Here is a 16,014-nt window from a genome sequence, read left to right as displayed (position 1 = left end):
AAGTGTACATATGAATATTTATATGAAATTATTATTCTGATCATTTTATATATTGATGTATTTTGATTTTATTAGAACTTGTTATAATGTATAACTTCAAATCATTTTATTTAATGTGTATTACCAGCTGCCCTTTCACAAAGGAAGCCTTGGAGTGTTTCTATAAAAGTGCACACTAGCTACTCCAGGCTTCCCCTCCTCCAGTGTAAACAAACCATTATAGGGGCTGTATGTAGGCAGGGGGGTAGTTCAGGATGCAGGAGGGCTTCCCCCTCCCCACAGCTCCCTCCCAATTCCACCCCCAGCTTTAGCCCCATGGAGGGCAACAGGGCACTGGACTTCAGCTGGGCAATCTAGGTGTGTAAAGCTATTACACTTGAACCTGTTTGACTGCCCAAGCCCTTCAGCAGAGTAGTCAGACTCTTCCACTTTCCTGGGTACTAACAGGAAGGAGATGGAGTCCTTGCTGACTTGGTGTCCAAGACAGCTGAGACATTTAGAACTGATTACCTGAGCAGAAATCTGCTAAAAGGAGAGGGGGCTCAGCTGACAATTACTTCTCCCTTATGTAAAGAGGGGAAGTGCCTTCCCCTAAACAATGCAGGGCTAAGGGGAAAGCCACAAGCCTGCTGCATCCCCTACCATCCAAACTGATTCGATGTGTGCACAACTTATCCAGCTTCAGTGCTGCCCTTCTAGAGTAGCCCTCACAAGCAATAAACACACTTTCCCCCTTCATAGCTTGGTTGATATTGGTCCTGAATGTCAGCCCATGGTGCAACCAGCTTATGGGGCATGAGGCTTTCAGGCTCCAGGAAGGGAAGAATCTGGGCTGGTGGGTGGGGTCTGAAAGGTGTCAGAATGGTAGAAATAGGATCAAGTAGTTTATGCTGTGTAGGTACCCTCCAAATACAGGGTAAACTCATGGCAGCAGAAAGATCACAATAGGGTTTTTGTCTTCCTACTATTTTTATAAACCTAAAGAATGAATTTATGGAAGGCCCTGCAACAGTAAAGCAGATATGTTTACAGACATGCTTTTATTCAAGAAATGTTCCTACAGTCACATTAAGTTGCATTTGTCAGGTTACATGATAGCAAAAATGTAAGGAATAATTAAAAATATAAAGACCTTAACTTGCAAAGATTAATAGAGAACAGAACTCCCCCAGCTACAGCTACTGCTTTGGTTTAGAATCCTGTGGCACCTTATAGACTAACAGACGTTTTGGAGCATGAGCTTTCGTGGGTGACAGGCATCTGACAAAGTGGGTATTCACCCACAAAAGCTCATGCTCCAAAACGTCTGTTAGTCTATAAGGTGCCACAGGATTCTTTGCTGCTTTTACAGATCCAGACTAACACGGCTACCCCTCTGATGCTTTGGTTTAGTGGGGTTCTGTGCAGGTTTCTCTTCAAGCTTTCTTCTTTTTAGAATAGGAGACATCAGCATCCTGTAATAATGAGAACACAACACCTTTTAATTAATGTTTTCCTCCATTTTCTATTTCATTTAGATTTGGAAATCCTTCACACAAGATGGAGTTAAAAAAAATCTCATTCTACTTGTGTTTGTATTGTCAGCATCTGATCACATACTGTTGTGCAGCAGGACACCTTTAAGTATGCACATGAAACTTTTGCTGCTTGAGTTGAGTGCTTAACATAGGTTTTTCTGCCTAAAATGAGGCTTTTGTCTCAGACACAGCTTAAAGTATGTGACACAAGCAATACTTGCAAGGAAGTGAGCCTGTCTGAATTCCAAATATATTGCTCAAGTCACTTTAAATATTATAGTAGTGACAGAGCATAGTGCAGGCCAGGTCTCTAGCAGCTGCTCAGTATCCAGCTCTGAACCTACATCTGAGGTGAAATGTTTCATCATAAGCGTACTGACTTCACTGTTTTGCTGCTTGAACAGCAATAACCCATGGGGCTGTATATTCTTGTGTAGTGTCCAAATGTGGTACCAAGCAGGGGGGAAGATGAATGGTAGACCGAGAATGCAGTCTACAGAGAGATGAAAGGATATACAGGAACACCCTGTTAGGTATGGCTTACCACTCCACTCTTGAAGTTTTTTATTCTTATTTTGCCCATCTTGTTCAGAAGCCACCATGCCCAGGTGGGTGCATATTGCCAAAGGTAGCAGACTGCTAGATATGGGTGATCGCTGATCCAGGCTTCTTTCAGATCATTTACCATGCTGACCAATGTAAGTCGAACGCAACGATCAGTTGGCATTTTGTGGGACTGATCACCGGTGTTTTCTAGTGACTGAGAAGAAAAGTGGAATGATGAAATGCTACAGAACTTTTGCCTGGAGAAAAAAATACTTCATTTCCCCCATCTTTGGATTTCCTGTGTACCCATCATCACAGCACTTAGAACATACATAATTTGAGACAGACATTTTGTTTTAAATTGATTTTCTGTCTTCTTCCCTCATTTATGCTGCATCCTTAAGGGGGAGTTATACTTCATTTTGAAATGGATCACAGCTTATTGCATATGTATCCCTAAGAATAATAAAATACAGGTCTCTTGTGACTTCTGGCAAAATAGGCTGGCCAGAGAACTGGTCTCTATTCATTTTATATGAACAGTATAGGACTTGGGGTAAATGAAGCCTATATAATATGCCTGGGCCCAAAGCCCCACCCAAGCAACTAGATGTGTGCGCTAAGGAGAAGTCATTTTCCTCCAAAGGCTACAGCAGCTCTACCCAGGCTACTTCATCCCAACAGCCACCTGGCCCTATGTTGCCCTAATGCATGGCAGTGGGTTGGAAGATGTGCATAGCAACCAGTCCTGGAGTCACAGCCTTCCCTCTCAGCCTATACCTGCTACTGTCAGAAAAGGGAACACCTCATTGAACTGGGCTCCATGCAGAGCATATGCACTTGCTACACACTCAGACATTTCAGCCTCTCTTCCATGCAGCAGAACCACATGGATTCTTCAGAGAGGTTGGCCACTCCAGCCTCTTCATTCTAGAATATTAATCTTGTATTGATTTCTGAGTGGGAACAACTTCATGTAAGAGTCATGAAAAAGTAAAGCACACTAGTTGGTTTTTTTTTTATGCCAGCTCCTCCCTTTATGGTGGTTTTTAAGCTGAGATGTGCTAATAAGCCTCCAATCACTGAGAAGAAGCCAGTGCAAGTGTTAGACAACTTGATATAGCAGGGCTGAATAAAATTGGATTAACTGGTATTGAAGTCAGAGGACAGTAGTGTGAATGACACACATTTTAAACTCTTAGTTTTGTTAATTGTGTTGCTGTGCCAGTGGAGGCTTCCACCACTGGCAGGAGCATTACCTTACATAGTTTCAGCATATAGAAAGGAGATGCTGTTGACCAGGATATTATAGATGTTCTAGTTCACTTAAGATGTGTTGTATCTGGCTGTGATAAAGGTGAAAGATGTGTGTTATATGCACACTTGTTTCGAGACCCTCTTAGCCCTAGGCCTATCTTCCCAAAAAGAAACCTCACACCACTGCGTCCCATGATCACATTAAGGACATTTCCCAGTCAAAAGGCCCAACCAGAATGCTTTGCAATATTACACGCTAATGCTATGATAAGTATTTAAATTTTACAAGCCTTAACCATTCTTTAAAACCCAGTTAGGTCCAAAACTTGACCAACTTAAACCTGGTTTATAATTTGGTATAAAATAAGAGCACACACTGGATTTTAGAGTGGATATTTGTTTACTGTCCTGCAACTGAGACATTAAGTGCACTGCACCATTAGGTGTTCCACAGCACCAGGCTTTGCTGCAGCAGAAACTTAGGGCTTGTCTACATCAGAAAGTTGCAGCGCTGGTGAGGGAGTTACAGCGCTGCAACTTAGGAGGTGTACACATCTGCAGGGCACCACCAGCGCTGCAACTCCCTGTTTGCAGCGCTGGCCGTACTCCCGTTTTGTCTCGGGTGTAGAGGATCCAGCGCTGGTGATCCAGCGCTGGTAATCAAGTATAGTCACTTACCAGCGCTTTTCTTGACCTCCGTGGAATAAGCAGGTATCCCAGCATACCTGAGGAAGCCTCTGGTAATCAAGCTGGTCTCCTTCCCCGGCTTGCTCTCGCGTTCCCCAAACCCCGAGCAAGCAGGTCTCCTTCCCTGAGGTTTGCTGGGTGGTTCCGGGAAGGCGAGAGCAAACCGGGGAAGGAGACCAGCTTCGCCGCGGTTTGCTCTCGCGTTCCGCGAACCACCCTGCAAACCGCAGGGAAGGAGACCTGCTTGTTCGGGGAACGCGAGAGCAAACCGCGGCGAAGCTGGTCTCCTTCCCCGGTTTGCTCTCGCGTTCGCCGAACCCCCGAGCAAGCAGGTCTCCTTCCCTGCGGTTTGCAGGGTGGTTCGCGGAACGCGAGAGCAAACCGCGGCGAAGCTGGTCTCCTTCCCCGGTTTGCTCTCGCGTTCGCCGAACCCCCGAGCAAGCAGGTCTCCTTCCCTGCGGTTTGCAGGGGGGTTCGCGGAACGCGAGAGCAAACCGCGGCGAAGCTGGTCTCCTTCCCCGGTTTGCTCTCGCGTTCCCCGAACCCCCCTTGAAGCCGCCCAACAGCGCTGCAGTGTGGCCACATCTAACACCACTTGCAGCGCTGGTTGCTGTAAGTGTGGCCACTCTGCAGCGCTGGCCCTATACAGCTGTACTAATACAGCTGTAACAACCAGCGCTGCAAAATTTTAGATGTAGACATGGCCTCAGTCTGCTAAGGAAAACTCTTTCTGATTGATTGGTTGTGGAAAGAGGCAGGACCAGACTTCTTATCCCCAGGAGCCTGAGAAATTTTATTTTAAAGAATCAAATGAAGATGCTGAGCTCCAGTGTTTTGTTCCCAGCAAGGTTTTAATAAAATAGCTTTAGACACGTTTTATTTATTGTGAAAGTACAGTTACACAAACACTTGCCAGAACAGCAGGGGAGGGATAGCTCAGTGGTTTGAGCATTGGCTTGCTAACCTCAGCATTATGAGTTCAATCCTTGAGGGAGTCACTTAGGGATGTAGGGCAAAATCAGTACTTAGGCCTGCTAGTGAAGACAGGGGGCTGGACTCAATGACCTTCCAGTTCTATGAGAGAGGTAACCTAGCTTGTATGCACAGGAGAGGTGGCCTGTTGAATAGTGTGGAATTATCCCAGAAATTATGTTTGCTGGATAGTTTGTAGGACCCCCCCCAAAAAAAAATTCACCAATTTTGATTGACTAGGGTTTTTTTGCATGATAGTTTAGCTGAAACAGTTTTGGAACCTGAGAGATTTTCTGTGGCTTCCCATAGGAAATAAGAATGCATGCCTTGAAGCTGACAACAGTAGGCACTTTGCCAACGATTGCACCATTGAGTCAACAGAATAGGGAAAATTGTGAGTTGAGCAGACAGAAGTTGCCTAGATGGCAGTTAATGTATTCTGCATTTCAAAGGTCTGTGGGACTAATCCAGACCAAGTCCTTGCAGCTGCAAAATGGCTTCTACGCAGCAGAACAGGGTGATTCTGTGAGTAAAAGCTGACTGTACAGGGAGCTTGCAACCACGCGTTGGCTGCATAGCAGCAAGTTCCAGGTAACCCAGAATGGGAGGGTATAGACCAAATCAGTCACCTACAAAGGGATTAACAAACCTGTGCACTTAGGAAAGGGAAGGTAAAGCACTTGCAAAGGTGAGCAAGGATGTGATTATATATGAAGTTAGGGACAAAGGCCCAGATTTTTAAAGGTATTTAGACAGGGTTGTGCTCAGTGTTGCAATAACTAACTGATGTAGGAGCCTAAAAATCCCATTGCCAATGGGATTTTTAGGCTCCTGTGTGCCTAAATCACTTCTGAAAAAAGATTTTTTAGACTCCTAAATCAGTTAGGCATTGCACCACTGAGCATCACAATGCCTAAATACCTTTAAAAATCTGGGCCTATATAATGTTCCTTTATTATACTGTAGGGTATTCAGCTCCTTACTGCTGGAAGCTTTGTGTTTCCCAACACGGAGGAGCTCAGTTCTACAGTGAAAAATATAATGAAAGTTTTACTGGGCTTGTAACAGAATTAGCTGCTACTGTAGCAGTTTCAGCAGGGAAATAGCTGCTGCTTACCTTTGAGAGGTCTTCAGTAAAGACATTGTGTATAATTTTGGATTGGACAGGTCCTGGACAGATGGTGGTAACGATTATCTCCGGGTATTCCCCAAGTTCAGGCCGAAGAGAATTAAAGAAACCCTAGAAAAAAGGAAGTTATACTGTTATTGTCTCATGCTTCAGTTTCCCTGTTCACAGAATGAGGATAATATTTATGTAGTTCACCGTGGTATTGTGAGGTTTATCTTACGTAATGAGTATTAAGCTCTAACTCTGCTGTAGAAGTTCCATATATTATACTAAACACGATCACCACCACCACCAGTCTTCAATCTGTCATGCTGAGTGACCACTTTGAATGCTTACTCCTAGTTCAGTCTACAGCTAAAGGGCTTGGATAGTAAGAGACTGTTTGCAGTCACTGATGCCTCTTTCCGTCGGCTCTCAGAAGCACAAGGGGCTCTACACCAGAAGCTTTCCCCACTCTTGCAGTTCTCTGGTCTGCACAACACCCACCAACAAAGTATTATGGGGCCTGAATTTTAGAGGTACTGAGCATCTCCAGCACCAACTGAAGTTAATGGCAGTGCATGGTGCTCAGCGCCTCAGAGAATCAAGGCCCCTGGTGTTTTGTCAAAGGGAGCTGTGCAGGAATAAGAACTGCAGGAGCATGGAAAGGAGAAGACCATTGCAATCAAATAGCTATCGCTTCTCCCAACTCCTCATGCAGAGAGTAAAACATGATAGAAATGATTCTTTAAGTAAGGGACAAGAATTGTGTGTCACAGGGAGGAGGGTGTGACAGGTTGGACCCCCCCATCTGGGATGCCACTTGGTATGCTGAGGTCCTACTGGTTCTGCCCATTCCACCAGGCCTGGGTTTCCTCACCCTGTCCTAGCTGTGCCAGGGCCTCAAGCCTTCTCCAGCGCACATTGGTAGGGACATACCCAGCTGCAAATGGACACAGACACCAAGATCAGTCTGTGTGGGAGGAATCAGCCCAGGGATTTACCCAGCACTCACATGCACATCCCCTTTTGGGAGTAAACCCAAAATAATATTGTATTGCGCTGTACAGAAAAATCTACACAGTACAAGCTCATAAAAATCACCCTCTCTCTCAATGTGGAAAGAGATATGCACAGCTTCTTCCCCCCAGATATGAACTGCATAAACTGTGCTATGTGATGAACAAGAAATAAGTTTATTAACTACAAAAGGTAAATTTTAAGTGATTGTAAGGGATAGCAAACAGAACAAGATTACTGAGCAAATAAAACAACACACACAAACTAAGCTTAATACATTTTGTAACCAGTTTTGTGACTGTAAATTCTCCCTCTAAATGTTGTTTTGGTTAATGTGATACAGGAAGGACAGGGAGCAGTGGTAGAATGGAAATATATAAGCCCTAGGCTAATTAAGGCATGGTTCCCTGTAGACTAGGGAAGGTTGCTACAGGTTAATTGGTTCAGGCAGTCAGGGGAAGAGGAGGAAGGAAAGAGGACTGGAGCTTGGAGGTATGTTGCGAGAGCTAAGACCATAAGACTGAAATAAGGGAGACAGGGCAGGGAGATTCCCTCCCCTAGCATCTAACGACAAAGGGTAACCCTACCCTAGGGGAAAGAGGATAAGAAAGTGATGGGGTTGAGAGGGGCTGGAACTTGGAGCAAGGAGCAAACCCAGACCTCTCCCCTGCTTCCCTCCTCTACCACCTCCCCAGGCCGGGACAAAGGGTGGCATCTTACACCCCCCAAGAAAAGCACAGGACCCACCTTACAACCATTGGCCATCTTGTCACAGCAAGTTGCCGAGTTTCTGAAGCTCAGTGGTCCAGTTATTTCTTTTTATAGACTAGACTAGACCCCTGTCTCAACATGGGCTCAACCCTACCTTTCCCTTCAGGTGTTCTTAGCAGCCTTCCTTCCTGGGCAGGCAACAGAGGAGAGTCCAGATTGCCTTGCTTCCCAGCTTTAAATAGAATTTACATAAGGTGGGAAGCCTTTGTTTCCAATGGAAAAGTACCAGCAATGTCCAAGGGGGTATTTGGTAGCATCAGGGCAACTATGAGACAATGTTTATTTGCAAGGTCCACAGCAAGGAATTCCTAGAAGATGTGGATAGGGGTGTGTGGCTACCTCTTTGAACACTCATTCTCTTTTTGTAATGGCTCATTAAGGCTGACTGCTTGGGAAACGCCTACCAGAAAGTAAGTACATACCCACACAGTTGTAATTATTACATAGACAATATTCTTAACTTTAGATACAGAAATGATACATACATACAAATTGGATAAATACATTCAGTAAATCATAACCTTTTCACTGATACCTCATGTGACCCATCTTGTATAAGACACAGAATATGGCACAAGATAATATTTCTATGAAGAATATGGGGTGTAACAGCTGGACTGGGCTCTGACTTGAACACACTGCAGAAAAAGGCAAGAGAGAAGCTGAGCTTTAATTAAAGACATAAGAGGTATGTCTACACTGTAATCAAGGAGTGTGATGGCAGCATGTGGAGCAAGATCTAGCTGGTTCCAGAATCTATTTGCCATACAGATTTCCACCTGGCATATCCTCCTCTCTGACTTCACACTACGGTGTAGGGAGTAAACAGGCCAAAAATAACACCCCACAACATACTGCATGTTTATTATTAGATTACTGCACTGAGAGACTCCTAGCTTAGAAATCATAACAAAGAGATAAGTAAAAGAAGCTGGTTACTTAACTGCATCAAGAAGCTTAACTAAAGTGAAAGTTTAGGTGTGGCCAGTAAGAGTGATGCTGTACACACAGTGCTACTTGAAACAGTCATGTATTTTTTCTTCCACATCAGTTAGGTTCTCCCCCTTAATGCTGTTTGTTGCTCTTCATAGTAGAACAGCATTTCAATGTAAAAAAAAGGTAGATTCTTACACAGAATTGCCACTTAAATAAATGTGACTTGGAATACTAAAATATTTTGTCCCCTTTTTTCTGTTGGCTCTGCAGAGCTAACAGCTTCAGGAAGTGAGCTGGAGTCCATTCTGGCTCATACCAGAATTTTTAACTACCGTCTTTGTTTACACAGTGCCTAATGCTTACACTGCATAAAAAAACCCTGGCACAGAATCTCAAACTCTTTGAGGCCATCAAACTCACTGCTGTGGTTATTTTGTTTGTTTCGGTGGGGTAGGTTCAGTGTCAGAACACAGATCAGTGATTTTATAATAATATTATCGCTATTAAGAGACAAGCACTGTCAAAAAGAAACCTAGGTATTAGGATAGGCATCAAAGAAAGCCCAACATTTGAAAGTATGGAAATACAGTTAGGCCTCTCAGCAACCCTAACTCTGTCCCCTGGTGACACCCTTGCTGGAGTGCATTTGGGGAGGGGACAGTGCTAGAACAAAGTGTTATCCATCCATACACACTTTCAACTCAATGACCACAAACATTAAGATGTCCTGCTCCTAATTGCACTGCTATTATGCAAGTAGCAGCAGCCTATCTAGCAAAGACATCTATTTTAGAAATTTTTGATTAGGCATCGAGCTAAGACATCATAGATCATTCTTCAGTGCAACTCCATGTGGCACCAATAATACAAATTCCTAATTAGGATGAATACTGAAGGCTGTCATTGCCCCACTGAGCCACCGTGTGCTACCAATTATCAAATTAGGAATTTGTATGAAGAGCATACTGAAGTCCATCATTCTGCATGCTTCATTAAGACTGCCTGGGTCACCAATTAAGAATTAACAAATACAAAACCATTACATGTAGACAAACTTCCTAGACTCAAATCATGGAATTAAAGCCATTTCAAAATCTAAGGTAAGGGTGCTCCTCTGCCATCACACTAACTAGCATTATACATACAAGTCTTTACAAATACAGTGTCTTCACACTGAAAGTTTGTGCTTTTAAAGAATGCAGACTTCTTAAAAGGTCTGTGATGTGACAAAAGGAGGATGATAATGGGGTGGTCAAGAGTCAATGTATTGGCTCTTACAAGAAGATATCCACTACCCTATTCTGAATTTCTGAAGCCTTCGGTTAAAACAAAAAAACAAAAAACCACCAAACTACTACATCTACGTGAATAGCAGTTTGTAGAACCAAGCTCTAGCTGTGAAAGAAACAGACGAAAGGTGATTTGAGGCTTGTTTAGCTATACATTAAGGCTGTGGAGTGGTTTAATTGTTCATTTCCTTACTTTCAAATGTTAGATTAAGATAAGGTTAACTTTCAGTGTTCTGGGGCTTATTTTATTTTATTTTTTTAAATAAATAGCCCACCCTTAACACCCCTTAGCAAAGTGCTCTATGTCTAGGGATTTAGAGAGCCTTGTGTGTGCACATGGTTATGTACAATGGGTGAATTGCGTTAGACAAAAAAAGCATTCAGAATTGAATTTACAGTCAGAAACAAGACGACTGAAGTGACCCTAGGGAAGGGTGTTCACATTTATATGCTTTTTCTCTCAGTGACTTCCAGATCAGTTCTCCTCAGTGTAGAAGTCAAAAGCTGACTTTAAGTGAGAGCTCAAACCACCACCTATGATTTCAGTAGTAAGAGTTTTCAGTAACAGCTGACAACGCTTGTGCCTCTTCAGCAGAATTGGGCTCATTCTTTCATATCTTATTGGCTAGCTTATTATGCCAGCCCTTTGCTTTACAAAGTGTTTCAGTAAACTAAGCAAATATCCGCTGTGTGCACCTTCAAGTCAGGTGTTGAGTAAGAAGGTGCCATTTTACAAATTCACTGACTGTAACATTCACTGCAGTTTAAGCTGAAAACAAAATCATACTGTAGCAGCAGTTCCTAGAATAATCTTGAAGGCAGATCATATCTAACCCCATAAAGTTATACAAATTCATCAACCCTTACAGCCATTTTGTTTCTTGGTCTATTGCTCGGAGATCCTTCTGCACTGGTGAAGATAAACATACACATCCCCAATTTGTTGCAAGAAATGCTGAGAATAAAGGGCAGGATGCTGAAAGATACCAGGTACTTCACAAGGGGCCGTGAGTCACTGATTCTTTGAAAGTCATGAAAGTGCTCAAAATTCAAAGGACATGAACATGAATTTCAATTCCCTTCTTCATAAGGAGCTCCCATTACCACTCATGGCTTTCTCCTTCAGAAATACGTATTTCAGCTAGTAAGGCTGTAGGTTTCCATAGGGGATTATTTCTATTTCAAAATATAAATAAGGAAACCCCCATACCAAAGTGAACACAGTAATTCTGAGGGTCTACTGTACAAACACCTTGGGAATGGAGGTTGTTCATAACTTATATTTACACCAATATAAAAAAGCCTTACAAGGAAACAGGGCTGTAATAAAGTATGTCCTACATCAACTGTTTCTAGTTTTTTGATAATTTCACTGTGCCCCTTGACATACAGCATTGCCAAATCCTATGATTTCATTGAGTCTTGTAGTTTTTGGTGTCTTCTTAAAGCCCCAGCTGCTAGAGTCAAGTGATTATTAGACACTCAGCTTTCACTGAAGGGTAAATAAATAGTTCTCTGAAACCACAAGGGCCAAGAAAAGCTTGAAGTGGTGGGGGGACCCTAAAGGCTCCAAAGCCAGAAGACAAATAAATAAATAAAAACTAAACTACCAAGTTCTTGTGATGTTTAGACCACTTATGATTTTGTGCATAGGTGCAGACTTGTTTTTGCCAGTGAGTGCTTCTGAAAGGGGAGCAGGGGGGATGTGCTGTTGGGGGTGGGAAGGGGGGAAGAGGAGAAGAGAGGGAGCACTTTGCCAGGGTTGCGGGGGAGGCTATTTTCAGCATATTTTAAATACTTTCATATTCTAGTTATTGAATGTGTCTATTGTTGGTTATCTTTACTATTTTAATAATTAAGTTATGAATTACATAATGAATTACAGTATATTAAAATCATTGCAATCCCCTACAAGCTGTTTTCACTAATGTCACAGTTTAAAGACATTATGTCTCACTGTAGCTTTTTGGATGAAACTGTCAGCAATCTTATTTACCTCTAGTTCCCTGGTATGGTCTTGATGCATGTTAAGGACATGCTACATTTAGTTGTGTCTGTCCCACTGATGACTGAAGATAATTTAAGTCTTTTGAAGCTGGAGAATGAGTGTTCTGCAGTTCAGGATGATACAGGCACAGTGAGAAGGATTCTTATAAATGTGAAGTATTTGGCTTCCAGAGTACTGCAAATGAATCCATGGTCTCTTTCTTGAAGGGTAACAGCTAATTTAGGCCCCATCATTTTGTCTGTATAGTTGGAATTATATTTTGCCATGTGCATTACTTTGCATTTAACACTGAATTTCATCTGTCATTTTGTTGCCAAGTCACCCAGTTTTGTGAGATCACTTTGTAACTCTTTGCAGTACCCTTTGGACTTAACGATCCTGAGTAATTTTGTAATCACCTGCAAATTTAGCCACTTCACTGTTTACCCCTTTTTGCAGATAATTTATAAAAATACAGTAACTCCTCACTTAATATTGTAGTTTTGTTACTGAAAAATGCAACTTTAAGTGAAACAATGTTAAACAAATCCAATTGTCCTGTAAGATTTAATGTAAATGTGGGGGGTTAGGTTCCAAGGAAGTTTTTTGGGGCAGACAAAAGGCATTACACTGTATAATACTGTACTGTACTGCGGTTGGGAAGTGCCCCTGGCCTACCCCACGCAGGCACAGCCTGCTGCAGGCAAGGACGTTAGGAAGCACCTTTGCTGCAGTAGTGGCAACTTTCCTGGAGAATAGGTTCGGATTTTGCCAGGAATGCTCCAGGCCCTCTTCCTGTCCCTGCTCCACTCCAGGTCCCACCTCTTCCCACCCCCACTCCAGAGCATGCCACAGCCTCTCCCCAAACCATAAACACTGCCAAGCAACTGGTCTGGCAGTGCTTAGGACTTTCTGGGAGCGAGGGGGAGGAGTAGGGATGCGGGGTTTCCCTGCTCCTGTCCCTCCCTCCCAGAAAGTCCTAAGCACTGCCAAACAGCTGTTGGCAAGGGGGGGGGGGGGGAAGCGCTGGGAGGGAGGGGGAAGAGGCAGAGAAGTGGAACTTGTGCAATGCTCCCTTGTAAAGTTGCTGCTCTTCCACAGAACCTTACAAGCAGGCAGCCAAATGATGTTATATGGAAGCATTGCACAACTTTATACGAGCATATTCCCTAACTGAGCAGGGACATAAATGTTGTTTCAATGTTAAGTGGGACAACGTTAAAAAAGAGGAGTTACTGTATGTTGAACAGCACTGGTCCCCGTCCAAGCCCTTGAGAGAGAGACCACTATTTACTTCTCTTCATTCTGAGAACAGACCATTTATTCCCACTCTTTGTTTCTTACCTTTTAAGAAGAGTGCCTGGCAATGCTTTCAGGATCATCTTAGGATTCTTAATTTAATAAGAAGCCTTTTGTTATCTTAATCACCCTGCCTCTGTTTACAAAAAACTCCCTATCCCAAGAGCAGAAGTTATTAGCAGCATGGAACTCATCACATTCCACACTCAAGCTCTGGCTCATGGGTGCTGAACACCCATTTTCCTCCTCCCCACCCCCCAAATGAATGCTTGAGCCCTAGAGCACCCCCAGAGTTGGCACCAGGGCCAACAAGGGTGAGGGGAAGCCGTACAAATTACCAGGGCCCAGCGGTCCAGAAGGGGGCCTGGGGCCTGGCTTACCCGGCTTCATCAGCTTTGTTTAGCTGATCTGCCCTTGCTGGGGGGGCCCGAAAAAAAATTTTTCACCGAGGCCTGAACCAGTTCTCGGCAGCCCTAGTTGGCAATTTTGGGGGCCTAACTTATGGTTTTTGGATCCAAATACCACCGTACTATTTTGCCTAACAAGCCTGGGAAGTCAACCAGGCAAAAAATTGTGATCTTATTTCAGTTGTAAATCTGTTAGCCCTAACTGAGGCCCCTGCAGTGAGTTGTTTGCTATCCAAAAAGGAAAGGATGAACGGATAGGAGACACTTTTCCTTGTCACCAATTGTACCCAGGTTTGGGAGGGGAATGTCATCCATAGCCAGCCCCTTCTGTTAATTCTGAGGAGCTCAAATATTTGGGCAGGGAACCCACACTAAACATAGGCTTGGCTGAAGAAATGTTTCTCCTCGCTGGATGTTGGTTAGAATAAAAGCTTCTGCAAGGACTAGCTGCTATAACAATAGCGCTTCCTGGAGACAGAAGGTCCCTGTGTTCCAAGACTGCTAGTTTAGCAAGCCAGATGGAATTTAGCTTACCTGGAGGGCATGCTTGCTGGCACAATATCCCGTGGCAAGGGGGGCTCCCATGATGCCCATTACACTGCTCATAGTTACAATCTTCCCTTTCTCCCTTTGGACCATGTGATTCAGGACATGTTTAGTTAAGGAGACTGTACCCAGGTAATTAAGTTCCATTATGGCAGCATAGACTTCCACCTTCGTATCCACAAACAGGGAGCGCTGGGAACGTCCACCATTGTTCACCAAAATGTCAATCTTCAGAAAAAAACAAAACAAATTAATACACATCTTAACCACCAACTTTTTTTTCTGAGGAAGCACAAGTCTTGCCCAGCTTTTCTCTACCTCCTATCTTCTAGCTTTTGTAGCACTGGGCCACTATTAGCTGCTGTAGGAGATGTTTTAGTCACTCTAGTGGTAGAAACCCACAACAATTAAGTCTAAATTGAGGGTTGCCTAATTTTGGTGCTGGGCTAGCAAAAAGCTGACAAAAATAGCTCAATGCATCTATGCTGAGCAGTAGCCAAGATCCATTAGAAGAACAGTTGCAGATGGAAGCTACATAGTAGGATTTAAAAAAAAAACACAAAAAAAACCAACAACTTGTAGTCTTGTAGCAAGTAACATCTAAGGCACTGGTCCTGCAAGATGGTCCATGTCGTCTGACCCTTAGGTCTGCCCAGAGCTCCACTGAAGGAGACAGCAATAAGGGTGAGAGAGAATTACAAAAACAGGACTATAAAAGTAAAAAGTGACAAGGGGACCATGTATCAGAGGGGTAGCTGTGTTAGTCTGGATCCGTAAAAGCAGCAAAGAGTCCTGTGGTACCTTATAATCTAACAGATGTATTGGAGCATGAGCTTTCGTGGGTGAATACCCACTTTGTCGGATGCATGTACTGGAGAGTTCCAGAGGCAGGTATAAATACGCAAGCAAGAATCAGGCTAGAGATAACGAAGTTAGTTCAGTCAGGGAGGATGAGGCCCTCTTCTAGCAGTTGAGGTGTGAACACCAATGGAAGAGAAACTGCTTTTGTAGTTGGTAAGCCGTTCAGTCTTTGTTTAATCCTGAGCTGATTGTGTCATAGGGGACTATGGGCACCAACTAAAACTTCCCACTTTATTACACTGCCTGGATTTCAGATTGTTTCAAGTTAAAAGGACAACAGCAGAGCCAGGCATTTGGAGCAGAACACCAATGCATAGGAAAATATTTGATCTTCCCCCTCCCCGCCGATATGAACCATCAGCTTTTGAGTTATGTACACTTCTGTTGTGCATGGTAGCTAACACTAACAGATATTACTAACACTGCAACACGAAGCTCTCTGAATTTGCTTTCTTGTGTTTAACTTTCAGGCCAACACATGCACGCACACACACACACACACACACACACACACACACACACACCCCCCCCATGGTTATTCCATTTTCAGTATAGGTCTAGAAATGAGGTTATCCAACCACAGATCAGGGTCAAATTAGATTCTTAGATCCTTACTCAAGTTATTGGCTCATTGTTGCACCTGTGCAGAACCCCACTGACGTCAATGGCATGCCCACAAGCAAACAACTGTAGGATCAAGGACTTGATATCCACACAAACATTCGTGCGCACACAAACATACAAAATGAGTAACCAACTTTGCTGAATTACTGGAAATTCAAACAAAACCAAAGAATAAAGGTGGAGGATT

General features: G+C 43.4%; 1 protein-coding gene across 2 annotated transcripts in view; it reads right to left on the bottom strand.

Annotated features, from left to right (window-relative positions):
- Positions 1-1,021: 1,021 nt before the first annotated feature.
- Positions 1,022-16,014, bottom strand: part of DHRS7 (dehydrogenase/reductase 7) — a 44,129-nt gene continuing 29,136 nt past the window's right edge. Inside the window, exons 4-7 of one of the 2 annotated variants that reach the window (XM_050952697.1) lie at positions 14,331-14,570; positions 6,097-6,219; positions 2,062-2,277; positions 1,022-1,454 (exon numbers count right to left, since the gene is read on the bottom strand). In XM_050952697.1, the coding sequence (XP_050808654.1) occupies positions 1,416-1,454; positions 2,062-2,277; positions 6,097-6,219; positions 14,331-14,570 (618 nt within the window). In that variant the 3' untranslated portion in view covers positions 1,022-1,415. The remainder of the gene's footprint in view (positions 1,455-2,061; positions 2,278-6,096; positions 6,220-14,330; positions 14,571-16,014) is intronic. The other variant, XM_050952698.1, reaches the window with a different exon arrangement.

This window comes from Gopherus flavomarginatus, chromosome 5 (assembly GCF_025201925.1).
Source record: "Gopherus flavomarginatus isolate rGopFla2 chromosome 5, rGopFla2.mat.asm, whole genome shotgun sequence".
NCBI classification, from domain to species: Eukaryota; Metazoa; Chordata; order Testudines; family Testudinidae; genus Gopherus; species Gopherus flavomarginatus.
This window is presented reverse-complemented; position numbering and strand designations above follow the sequence as displayed.